Source organism: Pezoporus wallicus, unplaced genomic scaffold (genome assembly GCF_028554395.1).
Source record: "Pezoporus wallicus isolate ANWC-B61680 ecotype Strahan unplaced genomic scaffold, APGP_CSIRO_Pwel_v1 contig_5261, whole genome shotgun sequence".
NCBI classification, from domain to species: domain Eukaryota; kingdom Metazoa; phylum Chordata; class Aves; order Psittaciformes; family Psittacidae; genus Pezoporus; species Pezoporus wallicus.
In genome coordinates this window covers 3,744,536-3,763,796 of record NW_026642423.1, presented here as the reverse complement: position 1 = coordinate 3,763,796, position 19,261 = coordinate 3,744,536, and the positions used below count along the sequence as shown (strand labels likewise).

At 38.9% G+C, this 19,261-nt stretch overlaps 1 protein-coding gene across 2 annotated transcripts in view; it reads left to right on the top strand.

Annotated features, from left to right (window-relative positions):
* Positions 1-19,261, top strand: part of CNTNAP5 (contactin associated protein family member 5) — a 298,904-nt gene that overhangs the window by 270,126 nt on the left and 9,517 nt on the right. For both annotated transcript variants that reach the window (XM_057430057.1, XM_057430056.1), the window contains exons 20-21: positions 9,629-9,759; positions 11,073-11,157. In XM_057430057.1, coding sequence (XP_057286040.1) covers positions 9,629-9,759; positions 11,073-11,157 — 216 coding nt within the window. The remainder of the gene's footprint in view (positions 1-9,628; positions 9,760-11,072; positions 11,158-19,261) is intronic.

Sequence of the window (19,261 nt, the reverse complement as noted above, 5' to 3'; positions counted from 1 at the left end):
GGCTGCAGATAATCAACTAGGAAGAAAACATACATTCCCATTTGCTTGGAGGAGGTATTTATCTCCTAGAAGACTTAAGTTCTCAGCTCGCATTTTGCAGCTAGGAATTTACAAAATTACAAAAGCAATTTTGATTGTTGGATTTCTGTAGAACTGCCCTGAAAAGGGTGGGGAGGAAGAACAGAGGATCAAAAGCTCCCATGTTTAAATAGATGCACAGAAATATATATATTCTTTAGTAATTGTGAAATGAGGGTCTATTCAGAACTCATGTTACTAAAGCCTTTATCCCTGAGGATTGATAGCAATCATTTTTCAGTTATTCTTAAATTGTGAATTATCTGTGTTCTGGATGGAGAGAGCTGTGTAGTGAGAACTGTAGTCCAGCAGAACCACTGGCTCTAGTACTGCTTTGGAGCAGTGTAGTTATCTCTATGCAACATAGAGCCCAAACTAGTAATACTTGGAAGAGCCAGCCTGGGACCAAGCAAACCTCCTTTTCTATCTTGCTTTTAGTTTTTCTATTACCATGTTAATTTTCCCTGTAACATATCAGTTATGTTGGCTGGATAATGAAAATATGTCTTCATCCTTCTTGCCTGGTGAAATTGGGTGTTTATGCCTTAGTCTTTGGAAGACTAGCCTTCTGGAATCCCAGGTTGAGACCAGTGGAAAAGTCTGGAGCAAGTAAAATGTATGCTTGGTGGAAAGAGGTCAGATCAGGGAATCCTTAAGCAAACTGGACATGCATAAATCCATGGGCCTTAGTACGATGCACCCACAAGTGCTGAGAAAGCTGACATGTCATTGCAAAGCTACTCAAGAGGCAATGGGCGCAAACTGAAACGCATGAGGTTTCATCTGAATGTCAGGAAACTTTTTCACTGTGAAGGTGACTAATAACTGACACATCTTGCCTAAAGAATTGTGGTCTTCATCGTTGGTGATATTTAAATGCTGTCTGGATATGGCCCTGGGCAACTGGCTCTAAGTGTCACTGCTTGAGCAGGGGTGGTTGATCTCCAGAGGTCCTTTCCAACCTCAGCCATTCTAGGATTCTGTGAAAGATTGCAGAAGTATGCATTTTAAGGTGAAGTAGTGGACGTATATATGTATAATAATGTATTTTGCTACAGAAAAGTCATCACAATGCTACCATTATATGGTTCTTGTACTAGGTACTTGTTACTAAGTAAATGTTTCATCCTTCTAATTTTTCTCATTAGACGACTTAAGAACATGAGTCACTTCTTTTTATGTCAGTGGTTGTGGCTTCTTATGAAATTCAGATATTTTCCTTGAGAGTTTGCTATAATCAGGAGAAGGACTAAAGTATCCAACTTCTCCAGTCACAGATTCTGGCATAATCTGTGAAATGCACAGTACTTAGATGGGCTTTACTGGTCAGAGGAGCAAAACATTTTCCAGAGATTTGTGACCAGCCAGGCAGTGTGTATAGATCTCAACACAAACAAGGATCATTAACCTCAGAAAGCCATTAATCCACAAAGTTCTGTACTGTCTTTATTATGAGTTAAGAATGAAAAGGAGATTTGAGAAGAGAGGCATATGGTTATTTCTCTCCAGTTTTATTTAACAGATTACTGCTCACTCTCCAGCTATACAGACATAATGTAGTGCTCAAATTGATGTTTTTTCTTCTGTTCAGACCATCTTTTTCCATGTTCTCATTGCTGAACATTATGATTATTTGTTAGAGCAGCATGAAACAAGTTCTAGCTTCAACAGGTATCTGTACTGCCAAAACTGAAACAGGAGTGGTTGAAAGACACTAGAAAAAGAATGGAAACTACAAGCCCGGAGGATCTCAGTGAGGGTTGGTTGGTATGAATTCTTCAGGTTATCACAACAGAGGATATCAGCCTTTTTTGCCTGCAAGCTGTTCGCGCAGAGTTAGTGATGATGCATAATCGGCAAAGCGATATTGAACTTTTGGAATTCATAGAATGATACTTTTCGTTTCATTCACTGGGTAAAGAATAAAAGCTCTTCTGCCATCCTCGCTGCTGCACTAGTCTTAATTGAAAAGTGCAGTGTGAGATGAAAGCCTGGCAAGATTCTTCTACATACAAAGGTGAGTAAAACGTAGGGCCTACTTAATGTCTGACCATGAGAAGACTAATGGCATCCACTGTGTGTTTAAAGACAGGAGAGATCTGAGCATCAGATCAAATAGTATCATACAGATAGTTTTTGTTAATGAAGGGTCTTAAAGTGACTTTTGAAATTCTAAAGAATGTGTAGAAAAGGTATAATTTAAAATTTACCAAAATAAATCTCACTATCAGAAAACAGGTAATTTTAGGGAGCTTTAACTGCAACTGATGTTTTCAGCTCTTTCCTTCATCTTTATATTCAGTCACCTTCAAGGCAAAAAGATGATTAATGCAGCATCACTTTGTAAAAGAAACAGCAACCACTTCCTTCACTAAAAAGAAGTATCTAGGAATGGAAAAGGATAAGTCCTAAAGATAATGACTAATAGAGGCTTTTTAAATTGCTGCTCACCCAGAGGTTTCATGTCATTTTCCAAATGATGTTAACATTCATTTATTTCACCCACGGATAAGCTGCGACACAAAGAAGTAAGATCATTTTTCAGCAGTCATCAAGCTAGTAGATCCCAAAATGAGGCACACCACTGTGTGTGCTTATCCATGATCTAACTTGAAAAGACAGTGTTTACTATTACACCACAACCATGGGTTAGCCCCGTTCCCATTTTAGGCGCAGCCACATCAGCATGGAAATGATCTGTTTTGTTTAGATGGGTGTTCCCCTGAAAATCACTGGAATAAGCTCTGTGTAAAAACCACTCAGTATGTGCATTATGAGCTTTATGACTGTGGTCCTCTGGGTCAGCTTTTAGATCTGCAATATTTTCGAGCTTTGAAGCAAGACGACTCTTTCAGTTCCTATTTAATTGCTGGTCAGCCTGTTTTAAGCCAACTGGCAGCTGGTGGGAATGAGATGTCTACAAATGTTAAACACATTTGTCAGTCATGTAAGGGGTGTTTAAGTGACATTCTCAGTCTGTCTCCAGCTGCCTGGCAGGACTGCAAAGCGAACTGAGGTCACAGGCCTCCAGATAGATAGGTTCATTTAGGGGCTTTTGGGTGTGTGCTTTTTTCCAAGTTAAAGAAATGCAACATGAAAGTATTTTTGTTTTTTAGATATAGGGTGTCCTAAATATGATCCTTAAGTCCTGAATGTCTCAAACATTGATTGGGAGTCATTCAAATAAGCACCTTTTTCCACTATTGTGAGCAATTACAAAAAAATCGGGGAGTGGATTTTTTATTTTAAACCCTCTGAAACAGTGTCATCTGAGCAAATGCAGTAGCTGTAATTGCATCAACATACATGTTCAGCACTTTCACCTATTTGTTTTCTCCCTGCAAAACAAATAGCAAGAGTCATCTCCTAAAAAAGTGCAAGTACTTTCTCAGTTAAACGCCACTGGACGCTGACGAGATGGGCCCTGATCTTTCAACTGAAGAGTAAATTTACTGGGTAAATATCCCTGGGATAAGCTGCTAATTAAGGAGCAGGTTTCTTAGCCAGGGGTTCCTAATAGAGAAAAGAGTGGTTCATTTTAAATATCTAGGTTAGGAATAGGGACACTGTCACACCGAAGCTGTACAAGTTGCCGGAGAGATATTTTGTGGTAGAGATGACTTGAAAACTGTGCTGTTGTGCAATCAGGAATGAATAAACATTTCCACCTTATGAGCTGCAAATGACTTTCTGGGCTAAGTACTTTAATATTATTTTTCTGTTTCATAACAGCAACATCAATAGCCTCACTAATATATTCCATCCTTTGTTTAATTGGTGACTTCCTTAATAATTTTCTCTTTTAGCTATAGCTCAGTTGAGTGCTGAGGGTGGGTGTAGTGGTGTAGTTAACATCTTACAGCCTGCCAAGGGTGAGTGTCTGTTTGAGACAGCTGCAAGTGGTTCTGTTGGTCCTAAACTCCTTTGTTTCTGGGTGCCTCTGATGCAATGTGACATGCAGGGGTAGTCCTAGGCCTTTTTCCTAATTCACTCTTTTGTTAATCATACAGACATATTTCTCCCAAATCAGAGTTGTCAGCTGCCCTGGTTTAGACAATTTTTTTCTGTTGTTACGTGGTAGCGATAAACTTGTGCATTTTATGTGTGCCACCCACATGTGCTCCCTGAATAAACCTCAGTTTCTCTGGGTGGTGCAAGATGTCTTGCCAGCTGCTACAGACAGTACAAGTCATTAAAAAGTGCTAATGAAGTTGGTGGAGATCTTGTGTTCAATCTGGGCTCATTTAAAACCACCTTCTGTGAATGAAGGTCCTTCAGAGCTGTCTTGAGATTCCAAGGGTATGTCATTCCCTTTCTTGCTGTTTGGTTCTTCAAAACTAAATGACACAACACCTCTGGTCCTGGTGACATGTGTAACAGGAACCTTGCTTATGAATGATAGATTTATAGACCAAATTCCTGATACACAGGTTTTTTTTTTCTGCAGAGCTGCTTTAACGTTTTTGCCAAATATCTAGCACTGGGGTGAGATATTTCAAGCCAGGAAGTCTTTTCTCTGAGCTAGAACACTCTCTGTAACATTTTCCCATGCTCCCTTTTCCGACTGATGATTTAAAAATTGCTATCTGATTTTCAGCACAAGCTTTGGCAGTCCAGAATGACTATACCTATTTGGTATAGGCCACAAATCCAACAGATGTTGCTGACATACCACTCAGGCTGTTCTGTAGAGAAAGGCAAAAGAAAGAGGACTCTCCTCTTGACATGTTCAATCAGAAAAGGTATTGGACATAGAATATGTAGCATTGTGGCCAAGGTATTTCTTCACACTGCAGTTTGGGAATATATTTTTCTTCTTCAGGCTGAACACTTTGAAATCTCCAACCAGTTTAATGTCATCATTACCACTAGACTTAAAAGCTGCTACTACATCTTTCTTGTCCTTAGCAAAAATATAGAAGCAGTTTAAAGGCACCATGTTATTGCTGTAGCTGCCTGGTTGGTTATGCTGGCACTGATCATTAGTGTCCTGGCAGTAAGTAATAACCCACTGAAAGAGAATTTTGTTTCAGAAGAGTCACCAGCATGGGATGGCATAAATACTGCCCTTTGGTTTCTATTTCCCAGAACTCCCACCTGCAGAAGGGGGACTCCCAGGAATCCTGTTAAAATGGCTTTGTAGCTCTTTTGATATCAGCAGAGAGATGTCATTCAGCCCTACAGTCATGGATTAAACTAATTCAGATTAGAGGCTAAAGACCACAGCGATGCGTATGTAGCAAGCTAGCTTTGATACTGGTAGTGGTCTCATCACAGTAGCATGGCAGCCCACATGGACTCATTTCCTCCAGAAGTGGTGAAGAGAGGCCACTCTATGCTCTATAACACTGTGACTAAACTATGCCTGCTCCCTCTTGGGCTGCCCTAGAGCTAGCACAGCATATCTCCATGCTAATCTAAAGTCTGCAAAATTTGAAGCTGAAAAGGATGACTATAATCAAGTATGAACCTACTCTTACCTAGCACTGCTGAGGAATATGCCCAGTAAAATTTTCTAGCCCAAGGCCAAAAACATGATACCTCTTTTTTTCCTTCCCCCCCTCTTTTATGGGTTTAAGAGACATTGCCTCCAACAATCCCATATGCATTAGAGAAGGAAGAAAACACAACAGGTAGTGTATTGCTTGAGGATTATGGCACTACAGGTGTGCATGCTTAGACACAGGGAGCTGAAAAGAGTATGACAGGCATGACTACAGCAAGAAAGCTAGAAATTACACTGCTCATGATTAGTGTGAATCCCTATTGTGAGGCAGAAATTATGCTAAATACAGACAGAGGATAGGGAGAATAGAGTTGGTTTACACAAAGATTTTTACCTGCAGCTAGTGACTCTGGGCTGATGTGATGGAGAAAGTCAGTGGACCAGATAATCAAAATTCAGAGCAGAAAAAAAAAATCTTAATAATAATCCTAATTAATAATCCATTTATTTTACCTGTCAGGTAGCAAAATGGCAATGTAATCTGCTAGGCAAATTGTTCTGTACTCTGAAAACAGAAGTTTTTGGTATTGAATGCAAGCCAAAATCAGCTGTCAGCTACAGTGGTATAAATTCCAAAACACCTCTGGAGAGATGAGCCCATGTACTTCTGGTTTATATTAATACAAATTTGACCGCAGGCAAAATGCCAACTTGAATTAATAGTTTTGAAGAGTAGCCATCCAAAAAAAGTTGCCACTGGAATTCAAGGCAATTTGGGAAAATAACATGCCATTCACCGATCTCTTTACATGATTTAAGGTAAAATTGTACCACTATGGAAAGTAAGATCTGTTCTTAATGGATGTCAAAACCCTCCTCTACTGTCTTTCAACAAATGGAACAGATGGTTTCTGTTTTAAAATCAGTGCTTCTCTGATAAAGTCAATGGGTAAATCCCAGTTTGCAGTAGCTGAGAGCCTAGATAGATTGCAGATCTTTCTGGCTCTCTTTGAACACAAATGTTCAGTGGAGCACCTCCCATATGAAGACAGGCTGAGAAAGTTGGGGCTGTTCAGCCTGGAGAAGAAGGCTGCGTGGAGACCTCATAGCAGCCTTCCAGTATCTGAAGGGGGGCTATAAGGATGCTGGGGATGAACAATTCGTTAGGGACTGTAACAATAGGACAAGGGGTAATGGGTTCAAACTTAAAAAGGGGAAGTTTAGATCGGATATAAGGAAGAAGTTCTTTACTGTAAGGGTAGTGAGGCACAGGATACCCAAGGAAGTTGTGAATGCTCCGTCCCTGTCAGTGTGCAAGGCCAGGTTGGAAAGAACCTTGTGTGACGTGGTTTAGTGTGAGGCGTCCCTGCCCATGGTAGGGGTGTTGGAACTAGATGATCTTAAAGTCCTTTCCAACTCTAACTATTATACGATTCTATGTTGTTGCTGATCACCTGACGATATTAGTAACATTTATATTTTATACACTGGTGTGTTCACAGAATCAAAAAAGAGCAGAATATTTTTTGTATTTACAAACTACTCAACTAGTACAGGGTCACAGACCAAATGTAGGCCCTGTTCCATTTTCTGCATTACACTCCTTTCAGAGGATCCAGGTAAGAGGCAATCTAGAAAGTCTTTCTGGTGGGACATGATTTTAATCTTTGGACCAATCTGTTACACTATCACATCTTAGTTTCAGCTTATTCTGTGTGTTCATCTCAGCTGTGGTGTGCAGGGTCAGGCATCTTCTCAGTTTTTTATCAACTCTCTCACTGCCCTAATGAGCAAATCTGAAGAAGGTCCCTTAACTTTCATATGTTCAGGCTTCTTTTCTTATGTCTTCCTAGAGTAACGTGATTGTAAGATGTTATTCCTGTTATTCCCTGTTGATGCATCTTTCATTCAGTACCAGAAATGGGATTGTGATTTAAGTTTGGACCTTTAAGTGTGACATTAATGGTGACAGGCAGTAGCTCCTTGTTGTGGCTATGCAATGAGGAATTTAGGAGCTTTGCAGTATTATTCAGGGCAGCTGGATCAAGTCCTATAATATTGCACTGAATAATTTAGCAGCTGCTACTGACCTAGATCTCTTCACAAATTCTGCTCCAACATCCATGACTATGTGTGAGAAAGTAAATGTTTTCCATCTCCTTTTTTTTTTTTTTATTTTTACTTTAAAAGCTCACCTGATCCAGCAGCCCTCTCAATCAGCTAAAAAGCCTTCAACCTAGTTCATTCTCATTTTACCTCTCTTTTTTGGGAAACTTTCTTTCTATCTTCCAAAGCTCAGCAAGTGGCAGTGCTCATCTGGGATATACTGTATGTTATAAAAAGTGCAGCTCTTAGAAGCTTGAGCAGCCAAACATCCTGGTGAGAGAAAAGGAGGGATGATCTTAACTGGTCTCTGGGTTCAGTCTGGAAGGACTCCCAACATCACTGTGAGCTGTGTACAGCTGGCTAAATTCTTCCTTTGTGGGGAATGTATATGCTGGTTTAAGCTTTTTTAAAAGTGTTTTCACAGTAGCTTGTAGGAAAACAGAACTGTCCTTACTAAGGAAGGATTTGGAAGGTGGAAGAGAGCAGTTGTGTCCACACTATGTAGTGAAGGAGAATTGCTCCATGTCCTTTCTCACTAACTTTAGACCAGCAAGCAGTCTTGCAGTATTAACATGGATGAATACAGAAGCCAAGCAAGGCTGCTCATTTACCTCTTTAAGTAGCTTGGCTCTTTCTGGAGTCAGAGGTGTCTCTGAATAACATTGCAGTGCACAGTGGATATGCAGCAGCTTGCACAGGTGTATACTGGGTTTCTCTGACATGGTGCTGCATCGCAATGTGCACGTAAGCGTTGCCTCTGCAAACACTGAAATCAGTCCTAGAGCTAGCATAATGTGAACACATCCTTCAGTGACAAATAATTGGTCCTTACCATTCAACATAGGTTACATTTGCCTGTAGATTTCTGCAATAGCTAGTGATACTTGGAATAGTTCGAACTTTTGCTAACAGAAGTGCTGAAACTGAAGGAGATAGGAGGGGTTTTTATGATGATTTTCAAAACAGACTAAACAAAGGACCCTTTGCTCAAGTTGTGGTGCTGTCAGTGTTCATTTTCTCCTTGGAGACAATAATAAAGTAAAAGATTTGTTAAGAAAGCTTTTTAACTCTATAGTGTCACTGTGATTCCACGTATTTTGGTTGCTGATGTATCAAAAGAGCTTCAAAAGTTCATAGATTTCTTTCCTCCCTGCTGCTTAATTCCCAGAAAAGTAAGCTTGAAGGGATTTTTTCAGAAGAGGTTCTATTCCTTTCAAATTTTATATATATACACGTGTGTGTGTGTGTGTGTGTGTATATATATATTTACTTCTTTTTCCCTGTAGTCATTTGTGGAAGGATTAAAATGCATATTGGATTCCTTGTTTTCTGTTTTCTTGTGCAATTAGTTTTGTTATGGTACTGCTATTTATCAGAAGTCACAATGATTTTTTTGATACAAAGACTGAAAGAGAAGCTTGGTATTCATTTTTATATGAAATATATTTACTTCTTCAAATACATGAGATTAGATACAAAGTAAAAATTTTTTTTCTGCATAATCATTTACAATATATCTTTTCTTGTGTTGCATATAAATTAAATGAGTCTGGGCCTCTAAATGTTTGAAATTAAGCTGTAATTCTCACAGTTGTCTCTGTCTTCTGCATTGTCTGTTGCATGTTGATGAAAAGGAATAGTAAAATCCACCAATGTTAGTTTAATAGAAGAGTGCAAGACCTGCATGCCCTCTGGTGGAAGTGATCCTTAACAGACTATTGTATATCAGCTTTTGTGGCAGACACACTGTCCTTGATAAACTTCGTTAATTATATTTCTCCATAGCAGAGTTTGTTACCTAATAGAAAGGAAAGCTCTTCCAGTGCATTGTTTTTCTCACATTTTTACAGTTTGAACTCTTTCATTTCTCTTCAACCTCTTTCTTGACTTTCTAACCTTGTTACTTCACTGTAATAGTTATAGGTTGTGTGTAAAGGTATTGAATGGTATCTCATTATTGACACAAGTTTTATACATAGAAATTTGCTCTGCTTTTAGGGAGTTTACAGGTCCGATACAAGCTGAGTAAGGATGGGCTCCTCATTTTCACCATTAACTCTGGAAATTTTGCCAATCGAGAGCTGCACCATGTGAAGATTAACAGAGAAGGCAGAGAGCTTGTTGTTCAGGTATGCCATGGTTTATGTTGAGTGTTAAATAATACTTCATGCCACAAACAGACCCACTGATTTCAGTGCCTGATCACCAGCAGGCGGCAACGGTTTCGCATTCTTCTGGTTCAGCAGCAGAATAGCCCTGTAGGTTAGACCAAAGCTCCACCCACACGCTGCTTCAAAGAGTGCCCAACTGTAGTTTTTTTCCTGCGAGTAATCCTTCCCTTGTCTGTGACGATATGTGAATTGTCATGAAACACTTTTGGCCAGAAGTTCATCTGGACCATTGGAGTGGTTCTGGGGCTTAGGGATGTCTGTGTAACCTGTAGTCCAAGAGGAAGCACACAGTGTAGTTCATTAAAAAGTTTCCAAAGGTGGAAAAATAGCTGAGGAATGGGCACCTGGGAATGTAATTTCATTTAGGGTGTGTGTTTCAAGGGAGAATATGACCCAGGTGTCTTATCCTCTCACAGAGAAGCAAAAGCTGAGGTAATGCAGGGTGCAGTCACCATGTGCATGACTATGCCCTGTCCCTTTGCTGGGAGCAAGCCATGCTGAATGTGACAACCTCATGAGAACTAAGAACCCTCCTCTGCCTTGTTTCCCTGCATCACCTGTTTTTGCAAGGCAGGGAGAAGAGGACCACTTTACTGCTACTTCTGCTTTCTTTCTGAGGCTTGTCATGCCAGTTGATACTAGAAAACAACTTGCCTAGATCTGGGCAGCAGTCATTTAAAAGGGAAGGGTGGCAAAGTCTAGGGAAGCCTGATGTTAAGGAGTTGAATGAGAAGGAGACAGAAACACAGGGAGCACCACAGCTGGGTTTTTTTCCTCTACAGTTTCTATGTCTGAGTGGTAAAATGATAACACAGCACACAACAAGGGTGGGTAGGCCTGATTATCTAGGAAGGAAGCTTATGCTAAAAGCCAGGATTTTGCTTAAGTACCAGTCTTCTATTGTCTGCACTGAGGTTTTCTTCTGTGCAGAACTAATTTTTAACAATACATTTCTCGAGAGCCTTCTTTTGAGTGTATTCTGAAGTGACTAGATGTGGATTTTGGGAAGCAGGGGGATTTCAGTGTCAAACATTTTAAGCTTTTCTGCAGGGGAAGTTTCTTGAAAGCCCTTTATGTGACTATTCTGGTGTACCTTTCAGCTTCTCATGCTAAAATCAAAGCACATTCACTTTGCTATCTTTAGAAACTGAAGCATGCCTGGGGGCAGAATTAACTGATTTGCAGCTGAGAGTGTTCCCAGAAGTTTGCAGTACAGAGAGATCTAGAGGTGTCTATGTGCTGTTGTAATGAATTTTATTGACCTCTTCCAGGTTGATCAAGTTCTCAAACTCAAACACAACTTTTCTGAGATTGATTTTAAGGCCATTAAATCACTCACCTTGGGCAAGGTCACAGGTATGTTATACTAAAAATATTCCTGATTCATCTGTTGTTATACTGCTGGAGTTAACCTGTGCTAGTGTCTTGGGCATTTAATAGGACTGGGGTTTTGTTTGGCTGGTTTAGCTGTAAGAGTTGGCCTGAGCATTTCAGTACTCCTGTCTGTATTTCTTGTCAATGAAAAAATTTGGCAGTTTTACTTGTTTGCACTGGCAGCAATATTAACTTCTCCCATTGCTTCCTCCAGTAAAGTGATTCATACTGCCTGTGTAGCTGCACAAAGTGGCATCTTAGCCCAGTGATATCATCTCTGGGCCATCTCTGCTTCCTAATGATAAGAACATCACTGTGAGCCTTCATTCTCTCTACCCTTTTTTACTCCCAATTCTTTTTCATTTGAATTTTGCAAGGAATATTTACATTGCATACAGTACTGTGGCCACAGTTCTGCATGCTCTATGGGTGGATCTTCTTGATCTTTACTCCTTCAACACTGCAAAGACATTACAAGACAGAGTAGAACTCCTCTATTTTGTTGTCAGGTTACTTTACATGAGTCTTATTTTTCCCCAGTAAGATTCTTACTGCTTCCTTAGTTACAGACATTTTAGTCCTTTGTTGAAATTTGGACCTTTATACCAAACCTGACATCTGTTTCACTTATTACAATTCTGTACGTGTCATTAATAGCATCCAAAGCCTGCGGGACTGGTAGCTGAACAGAAACTATAGAACAGTTAGCTGAACAGAAACTATCCTTAAGTGTCTACTTGTGCAATGTAACTGTATATGAGATTAGTGCATTTTATATCATGTTTTACTAAGTATTAAGGGCAGGAACTAATTTTATCCCTTAAATATATTTAATGTTAGTTCAGAATGCAGAAGTCTTTCAAGCATTTGTGGACTGATTTGGGGACCTGACACTGTTTAGATGAAGTAAGAGCTAAGCTAAAAATTTTGTCATTTTGTCAACAGTCAGCTGTAGTGCTGAAAATCTAAAAGAACATTGCTCCTCATGACCTCTACCTAAAGCTCCAGCTATAGATACCAAATTAATAAACCAAGGCTTTTCTAACCAGCAAGATGCAACATAGGACAAAGATCTTCAAACATGTAGCCAGTAAGCTGACATGGTGCAGCTCAGCTTCATGGAGAGAAACTAGATTTAGTCAAAAAATATGATTAACTTTACAAGTATAAGGTTGTTGCCAAGCCAGAAAGCCCAGATGTATCTCCAGAAGTCTGGCATTCAGTTCCACTGAGCACCACAGACTTGTTTCCAGACAGCTTTTAAGGGATATATCCTTCTGTTATTTCTTTCTTGCCCCAAAGTTTATTGGGATTTTGTTTTAGTAATAATAACACTATTAGTAATAGTTCATATTCTGTAATAACACTAAAGCCATAAACTTAGCCATCCAGATGGTGAGAAATCTTAGGAATCACACAATACATCCCAGCAAGTCACTTTAATTCCAGCCTAGTCCTAGTTCTAGTTTTTTCCTCATATGTTAAGTGAATTTCCACAAATGTTTTCTCCTATGTCAGGTTTTCATTTTCCAGGTTTTATCTAACAGCTGTAGCTGTATTGAGTAGCGTCCTTGTGCCCTCACAGAATCATAAATCCCCTTGAGTCTTCTCCACTCCCAGATGAACAGTCCTAGCTCTATCAAGCTTCTCCTCACAGGAAAGATGCTCTAGTCCCTTGATCATCTTTGCATCCCCTCACTGGGCTCACTCCAGGAAGTTCATGTCTATTTTTGATTGGGAGCCCAGTACTGAACCCAGCACCCATGGGTCCAGTAGTGTTACACTCATGCAGACTATGGAGGAAGGACCGCCTTCATCTGTCTGCTGGCAATACTCTTCCCAAGGCAACCCTTTGTGCCAGGATGTCATTGGCTGCCTTTGCTGCAAGGACACATCTTTGGCTCATGGTCAGTTTTGCCATGCTGGCAAAAAAAAATAAATAAATAAACCCAATTAAAAAAAAAAAAAAAGAAAAACAAAACCGGACCCCAAACCACAACAAAATTGACCTGCTACAAGGTCAAGAATACCACCTTGTATTGAGGAGAGCTGGACCTTCTCATTTTAGGAATGTAAAACTTACATAAGTGTGTCCATTCATAATTTATACTGTTAACATGGGTAAAATGTTGATGATAGCTTCTTTAAATGATAGCTCACCATAAGTTGAATATTGGTGACCTGAAGCAATATCCTCCAAATTCTTCCTTGTCATTGTTCAGGAGTAAAGCATAAACTTTCAGAGGCACTTAGTGCTTCATAGTAGACCAAGGCTTTCTGTAGTCTTTATTTCGGGTGCCACTGAGATGTAGGTATCTAAAAGCATTAAGTGTCTACTGAAATAGAACTGTATAAAAACTGTATAAAAAACATCTCTGTTCTACATATCCTACATATCCATGCTATACTCTTCTGAAAATTTAACTCTTCTTACTTCCTGTCACACCACTGCTGTTTTGCCTGCTCTAACAGCCCGATCCTGGCTGCTTCACCAGATGATTATGTCACCTTCTTTCTTGACTTTTCATTTCCCACTGGCTGAGAAATCTCAACAAGAGCTTCGAGCATCTAATAAAAGCTTGGAATCTCTTCCTTAACAGATTTTTTTTATGATAACCATTTTAACACTTTTGAAAATTGCATGTCCATACAATGACCAGCTTTTAAATAATAGTGCTTCCTCCCCTCCTACTACCTTACCCCATTTCACTTCCTTTAGTCAAAAGCTACTCAAACTCAGATATTTTTTTTTCTACTTTTCAAATATGCTGTATTTTCCAGTGGTTGCCCTACACCTAACTCTGAATTTGGGGAGCAGGGGGATAAAACCAAAACCAAAACCAAACCTGTTTAAGACAGAGAGGGCCCACTTGGAATTCAAAACACAGGGACACTCCCTCTGCCACAGACTGCTTGAATAACCTTGGGCAAGCCATTTATGTGCAGATATAAAGGTAAGCAGGCATTTTATTCCCACTGGAACTAGTCTGAGCTTTACTATCTCTGTTCTCTATCAGTAAAGCATGGAAAATAGAACATCCCTACATCAGAGGGTGCTAGGAGGATAAAAGCATTAAAGGCTGTGAGCTGTTCAGATCCACAGTAATGGGGCCATATAGCTGCCTTAGAAAGATCAATCTAAGTATAAGTGTGGCTTTGAAGACAAGGGAGTAAAAAGAAGCAGCATTCAAGTAGCCAACAGACATTTGTGGAATTCATCCTCATAGTATCCAACAGCAATAGAAAAATATTATTATCCTGTAATTTGTTGTCATTTTTGCTTCACAGATATAGAGGCAAGACACAAAAGGACTTACCCAAAGCTTATCAGTATCAATGGGGGTTTTGCCATGGTCTTTAGTGAGTACTTGATTCAGGCCCCAGGTGGGTCATACTGTTTATGGCAAAGCCTCAGTGAAATCTTAACCAGAGTCCCAGTTCATTTACTTTAAGTACTCCTCACAGAGATCATACTGCTGTATTTAACCACATGAGCTCTATTGGCAATCTGACCTGTGAAGCTTGCTCTGCTTTGAAGAACGGATTGAACTGCATGACCTTCAGAGGTGTCTTTCAACTTAAATTATTCAACTTAAATTATTTCAACTTAATTTATCTCAGAGACATATTTGCATATGTTTAGGTCTTGTCTAGAAGAAGCTGCTATCCTAGTGGAAAATTTAACTTCTTTGTTTTGGGGTTGACCTTAAGGAATCTTTGAAAACTTTCTACAGTTCCCCAGCAAGTCTAAATCTTTCACCAGTATAGTCCCTGGAAAAATAATCACTGATGCAGAGAAGTGAACCTCTATGTCTGCATATTTGATTCTGAGCAATTTAATATATTAGCTGTGTTGTGATACCAGAGTAAAAGGGTAGTGTTGAAAGGGATTCAAGAGTATTCTGAAGTAAAAGGTTGCAAAGATTTCTTTAGCACCTATTAATGTTGACCTAATTTATTTATGTCTTCAAAGTGATGAATTAGCAGACCTCCCTACGCAGGCAATGTAAAGAACTGTGCAGTCTAGCACATGATCATGATATCTTTTATCTTTAAAAGCCTGAGCTAAGTTGTAGGAATCTTTCCACTGAATCATTCAGCTTTGATATAAATTGTATGTAGAAGAAAGTTTATCTAGAAAGTCATTTATTAAAATCATTATGTAGGTGCAGTACCATTCTTATGATTTCTACAATAGCTTTTCTTATTAAAAGTTCACAAGAAGAAAATGGAATCTGTACACTGAAGAAATCACAGAGCAATTCATCCAAGAGTGGTATTATACTGGGGAGATGATAATGGGATAATTAAGTCAAAAAAACTACGTTGACATTTAGTCTGAGATACAAAAGGTTCCTTAAAGAAGAATCTTCTTCTAGAGACTTTCCATGCAAAAGATTTCTATTTTTGGGGTGGAAAGTCATTCAGTTTTTTAAGCTCACAAGGTCACAGTTTGCTTGAGAAATTTAAAGTCACAGTCTCAGAATATCATGCTCTAGCATTTTAAATAACATAGCAATGGTTGCAGGAGATATTGGCTGGACTCCTGTGGTCACTGCAAAGATCTTTTTCTTTACTGCAGACTCTTCTTGCCCTAAATACTTAAATACCCCGGGAATGATCTCTTGAGTGCATTATAGGGCATCCAGTAACAAAAGTCACTGTTTTTCTCTTTGTAGCCTAGTAAAGCATTAAGAAAAATGGAAATTACTACTTACGATGAAAAAGGAGAGGCATTTAGGACCAAGATGGCAGCAGTCAAAACAAGCAGTCTGGCTGCCCTAGGCATTCCAAGCAATCCGAGCTCTAAGCCAATAATACCATCATGTATCTTATCAAAAAGAGACCAAATCCGCCCAGCAATATCACCTTATGATGATAACACCATGCTTAAACACCCATTTTTTTATGATAATACTGTCTGAATAAGTGTCCACGGTTATCTACTTCTATCCAAAAATCGATTTTAGCTGTCTGCTTGTAAGGAAAGCATGTATTCTTTTGCACATCATCTCTCCATCTTCTTGCATAGTTTCTTCTTTTCTATGGATTACATTTTGAGCCCATGCAAAATCACATAGGGCTGGCTGCATTGTGACAGATTAGGATTCAAGTGTCAAAAGCTGTGACATCTAACAAATTTCACATTGAAACTCCAAGCAGTTCTTCATTTTCAATGACAAACTGTCTTTAAGAAAACATACTAAATGCGTGTCTGAAATTATCTCAGCTAAGCCTAATGAAAGAAAAATTCTCAGATGCTCCACTTGGCATGAAATATTCAATTGCCAGCAAGCAAATCCTGGCATGCTCTGCTCATTCCTGGAAAAACTTGAGAAAAGCTACCTTTACTTTGCTCTGGCTGTCCCTTACTTTTTCAGAAGTGTCTTGGAGGTGTATTGAATGCATGGAACCTGTCTTGCATTCAGACTTGTCTTTTTCTATAAGCAAGAGCTAAACTGATTGAGCTCAATGGTCCTAATCAGCAAAATTTTCTGTGTTGTTCACTCTGCTGCTTTTGTGGCAGGCTCACACCAGGGAATGAGACTATTCCAGATATGCCTTTTTGTGGATTTGAGTCTAATCCAATATATGCTTTCCTCCCTTTCTAAATTAATGATGAGTGTAAGCAGTGTTTACTGAGGTTTTTGAAATACGTAGCATCGTATTTTTCAAGGTAACTACACAGTACCTGTTAGTCAACCCTTCTGAGATAGGTGCAGTGTGGAAACTATGAGTGTTTCACTTCAAGGTCACGGGCTGAAATCCAGTGAGAATGTCCAAGAAATAATCTTCCAGCGCTGTTCAGCACCTTAGCAAAAGGAGGTGATGGATACGCTTAAACTCTGCCCAGAATCATCTTTCTATTTCCCAGGCTTCTTTTTTTAAGAAAAACTTCAGCATGCAGAGTAAATTACCCTTTGTGCATCTACTAATGATTCACTTAGATTAATTAATTAATTAAGGCATGGACATTTAAAACAGGTAATGTCTGCTCTGACTGATGTTAAAAATAATTTTCTATTAAGGAAATCCACAGTGGGACTTTCTGAATGTAAGTGAGCACACAGGTAAACTTTGGGGTCAGATTTAAGTTTCTGAGTTACTTATATAGCTGTGACATTACAGAGAGCTTCCAGGGAGCAGCTAGAAGATCCAGCAAGAAGCCAGACCAATTTATGCACAACTCGGCAGACAAAGCTTAAAAATTACTTCCTAAAAACGTGGGTAAACTTAAGTTGTGGTCAATTAACATTTAAATTACTCAAAAGACAAAAAAGATTGCCTTCTTACCCCCTACATATAAAAATCATCCAAAGTAGCTCCATCTCCAGAACTGAGAACAGAATCACAATGCTAAAATGGCAGAAGATCAAACCAAACCATCAGCAGCAATTCAGTGTGATTTTCCAGGCCAAACACATGGAAAGGTTGACAGTGTAACCGGGTCAGATGAAGGCCACTGACGTTTCGTATGACCTTGCTTCAACACCAACCTTGGAATTTCACCGAGTTGCTTCTTTTACTGACCTTCAAGTCATGTAGTGAAAATATCTTTTGGAAAAAGGTTTTGTCATGATTTAAAGACTTCAGTTGACAGAGTGGCTCTTACTAAGCCTTTCACAAAGATAACCATGTCATAACCACAGAATTAAACTATCTACTCAAGAATTCAGAGGGCAGCACAAGTCATCCACATCCTAATTGTGTAGGGCTCTTGTTGAGAACAGTGAAAACCCCACTTTGTGAAAGATGTAAGGCATGCACGCAAAAGCATATAATAAAGCAATCTCTACTGTGCATGTTGGAGATTTTTACCAGTGGCCTCTGAGATGGTTTTTGGTTTGTTCTTTGATTTTTTTTTTTTCTTCAAATTTCAAAGCCTTTCAACAACAAATCTAGTTCTCATTCATGGAAAGCTTACTTCAACAAAAGACTCCTGGAATTGGCTCTTAATTTGACTTTTTAAAAAAGCCTTCAAAATACTGTATTTTAGACTTTTCAAACTACAGTACCATGAAAAAGGAATTCAGTATTTCTTTAGCTTTACTTTTGCACACTGAACAGGACAATTTAGATTGCCTGATGTCTAAAAGATACCAACAAATCCACCTTTTGTGTCAGAACTAAGAAAACAGGAAAGGCTGAGAGCAGGAATGTTTACAAAGGGTTTTATAAATTCAACAAAGATGGCAAATACTGTAAATCAGTCTCTTAGTTTTATATAAGTCTTCTTGCAGAAACTTGGAAACAATTCTTTGTGTATTTTATACACCCCTGCCAAAATCTCATTAAAAACCTGAATGCAGCCAATCCTACACATGTTGAGAAGAGCAAATGTGAACCTCTGAAAAGCTGCCTTTTTTTCCAGTGGAAAAGTTTCACCATTTCCTTTCCCATCTCTCTTTTTTGCAGTTATTATCAACCCAGAGGCTGTCCTTATGACAGCTCTGCAGACTGAGCATCTGTCCTGTAAGACCCCTCACACTGTACCTTGCTTTGCTGAGAAGCAGTCAAACTCTTCCACATTATACTTCCATGAAAACATTCAAACAGAATGTCTCTGCTAGTTCCTTCTGACTGCATGACATAATAGTCACAGATCATGGCACCAAAATATTGTGTGATTTGGGCTAGTTTTGATATTTCTCTGTATTTTCTTATACATAAAAGAAGTTCGTCATTCATGTAGCAATGTCAATTATAGATAAGGTCTACTTTTTTCCTAAATCTTTTTGGCTGAGATCTTGTAAAATCACTCTATTTGAATGATAGTGGAAAAATTGGACCTTATTTTGAAGTTTATGATCTTACTCATTCAAACTTTGAAGATAAACTTGAGAAGCTGAGGATCCTTATTTTCCACTGTAATTGGAAGTATTTCCAAAACTTTCAATGCTAGAAGTTTGTTGTTTTTTTTTTCATTAGCAGGTAATTTTTAATACTTTTATTAAGTTTTGATACTATATATGTGTGCATTTGGGGGATTTTTCTTGTTGGATTGACCCAGATATAAGGCACATCATGTTACAGACCTCTGAGCAATATGAATTTCAATTTCTGGAAAGTAAATAAATGTGAGCTT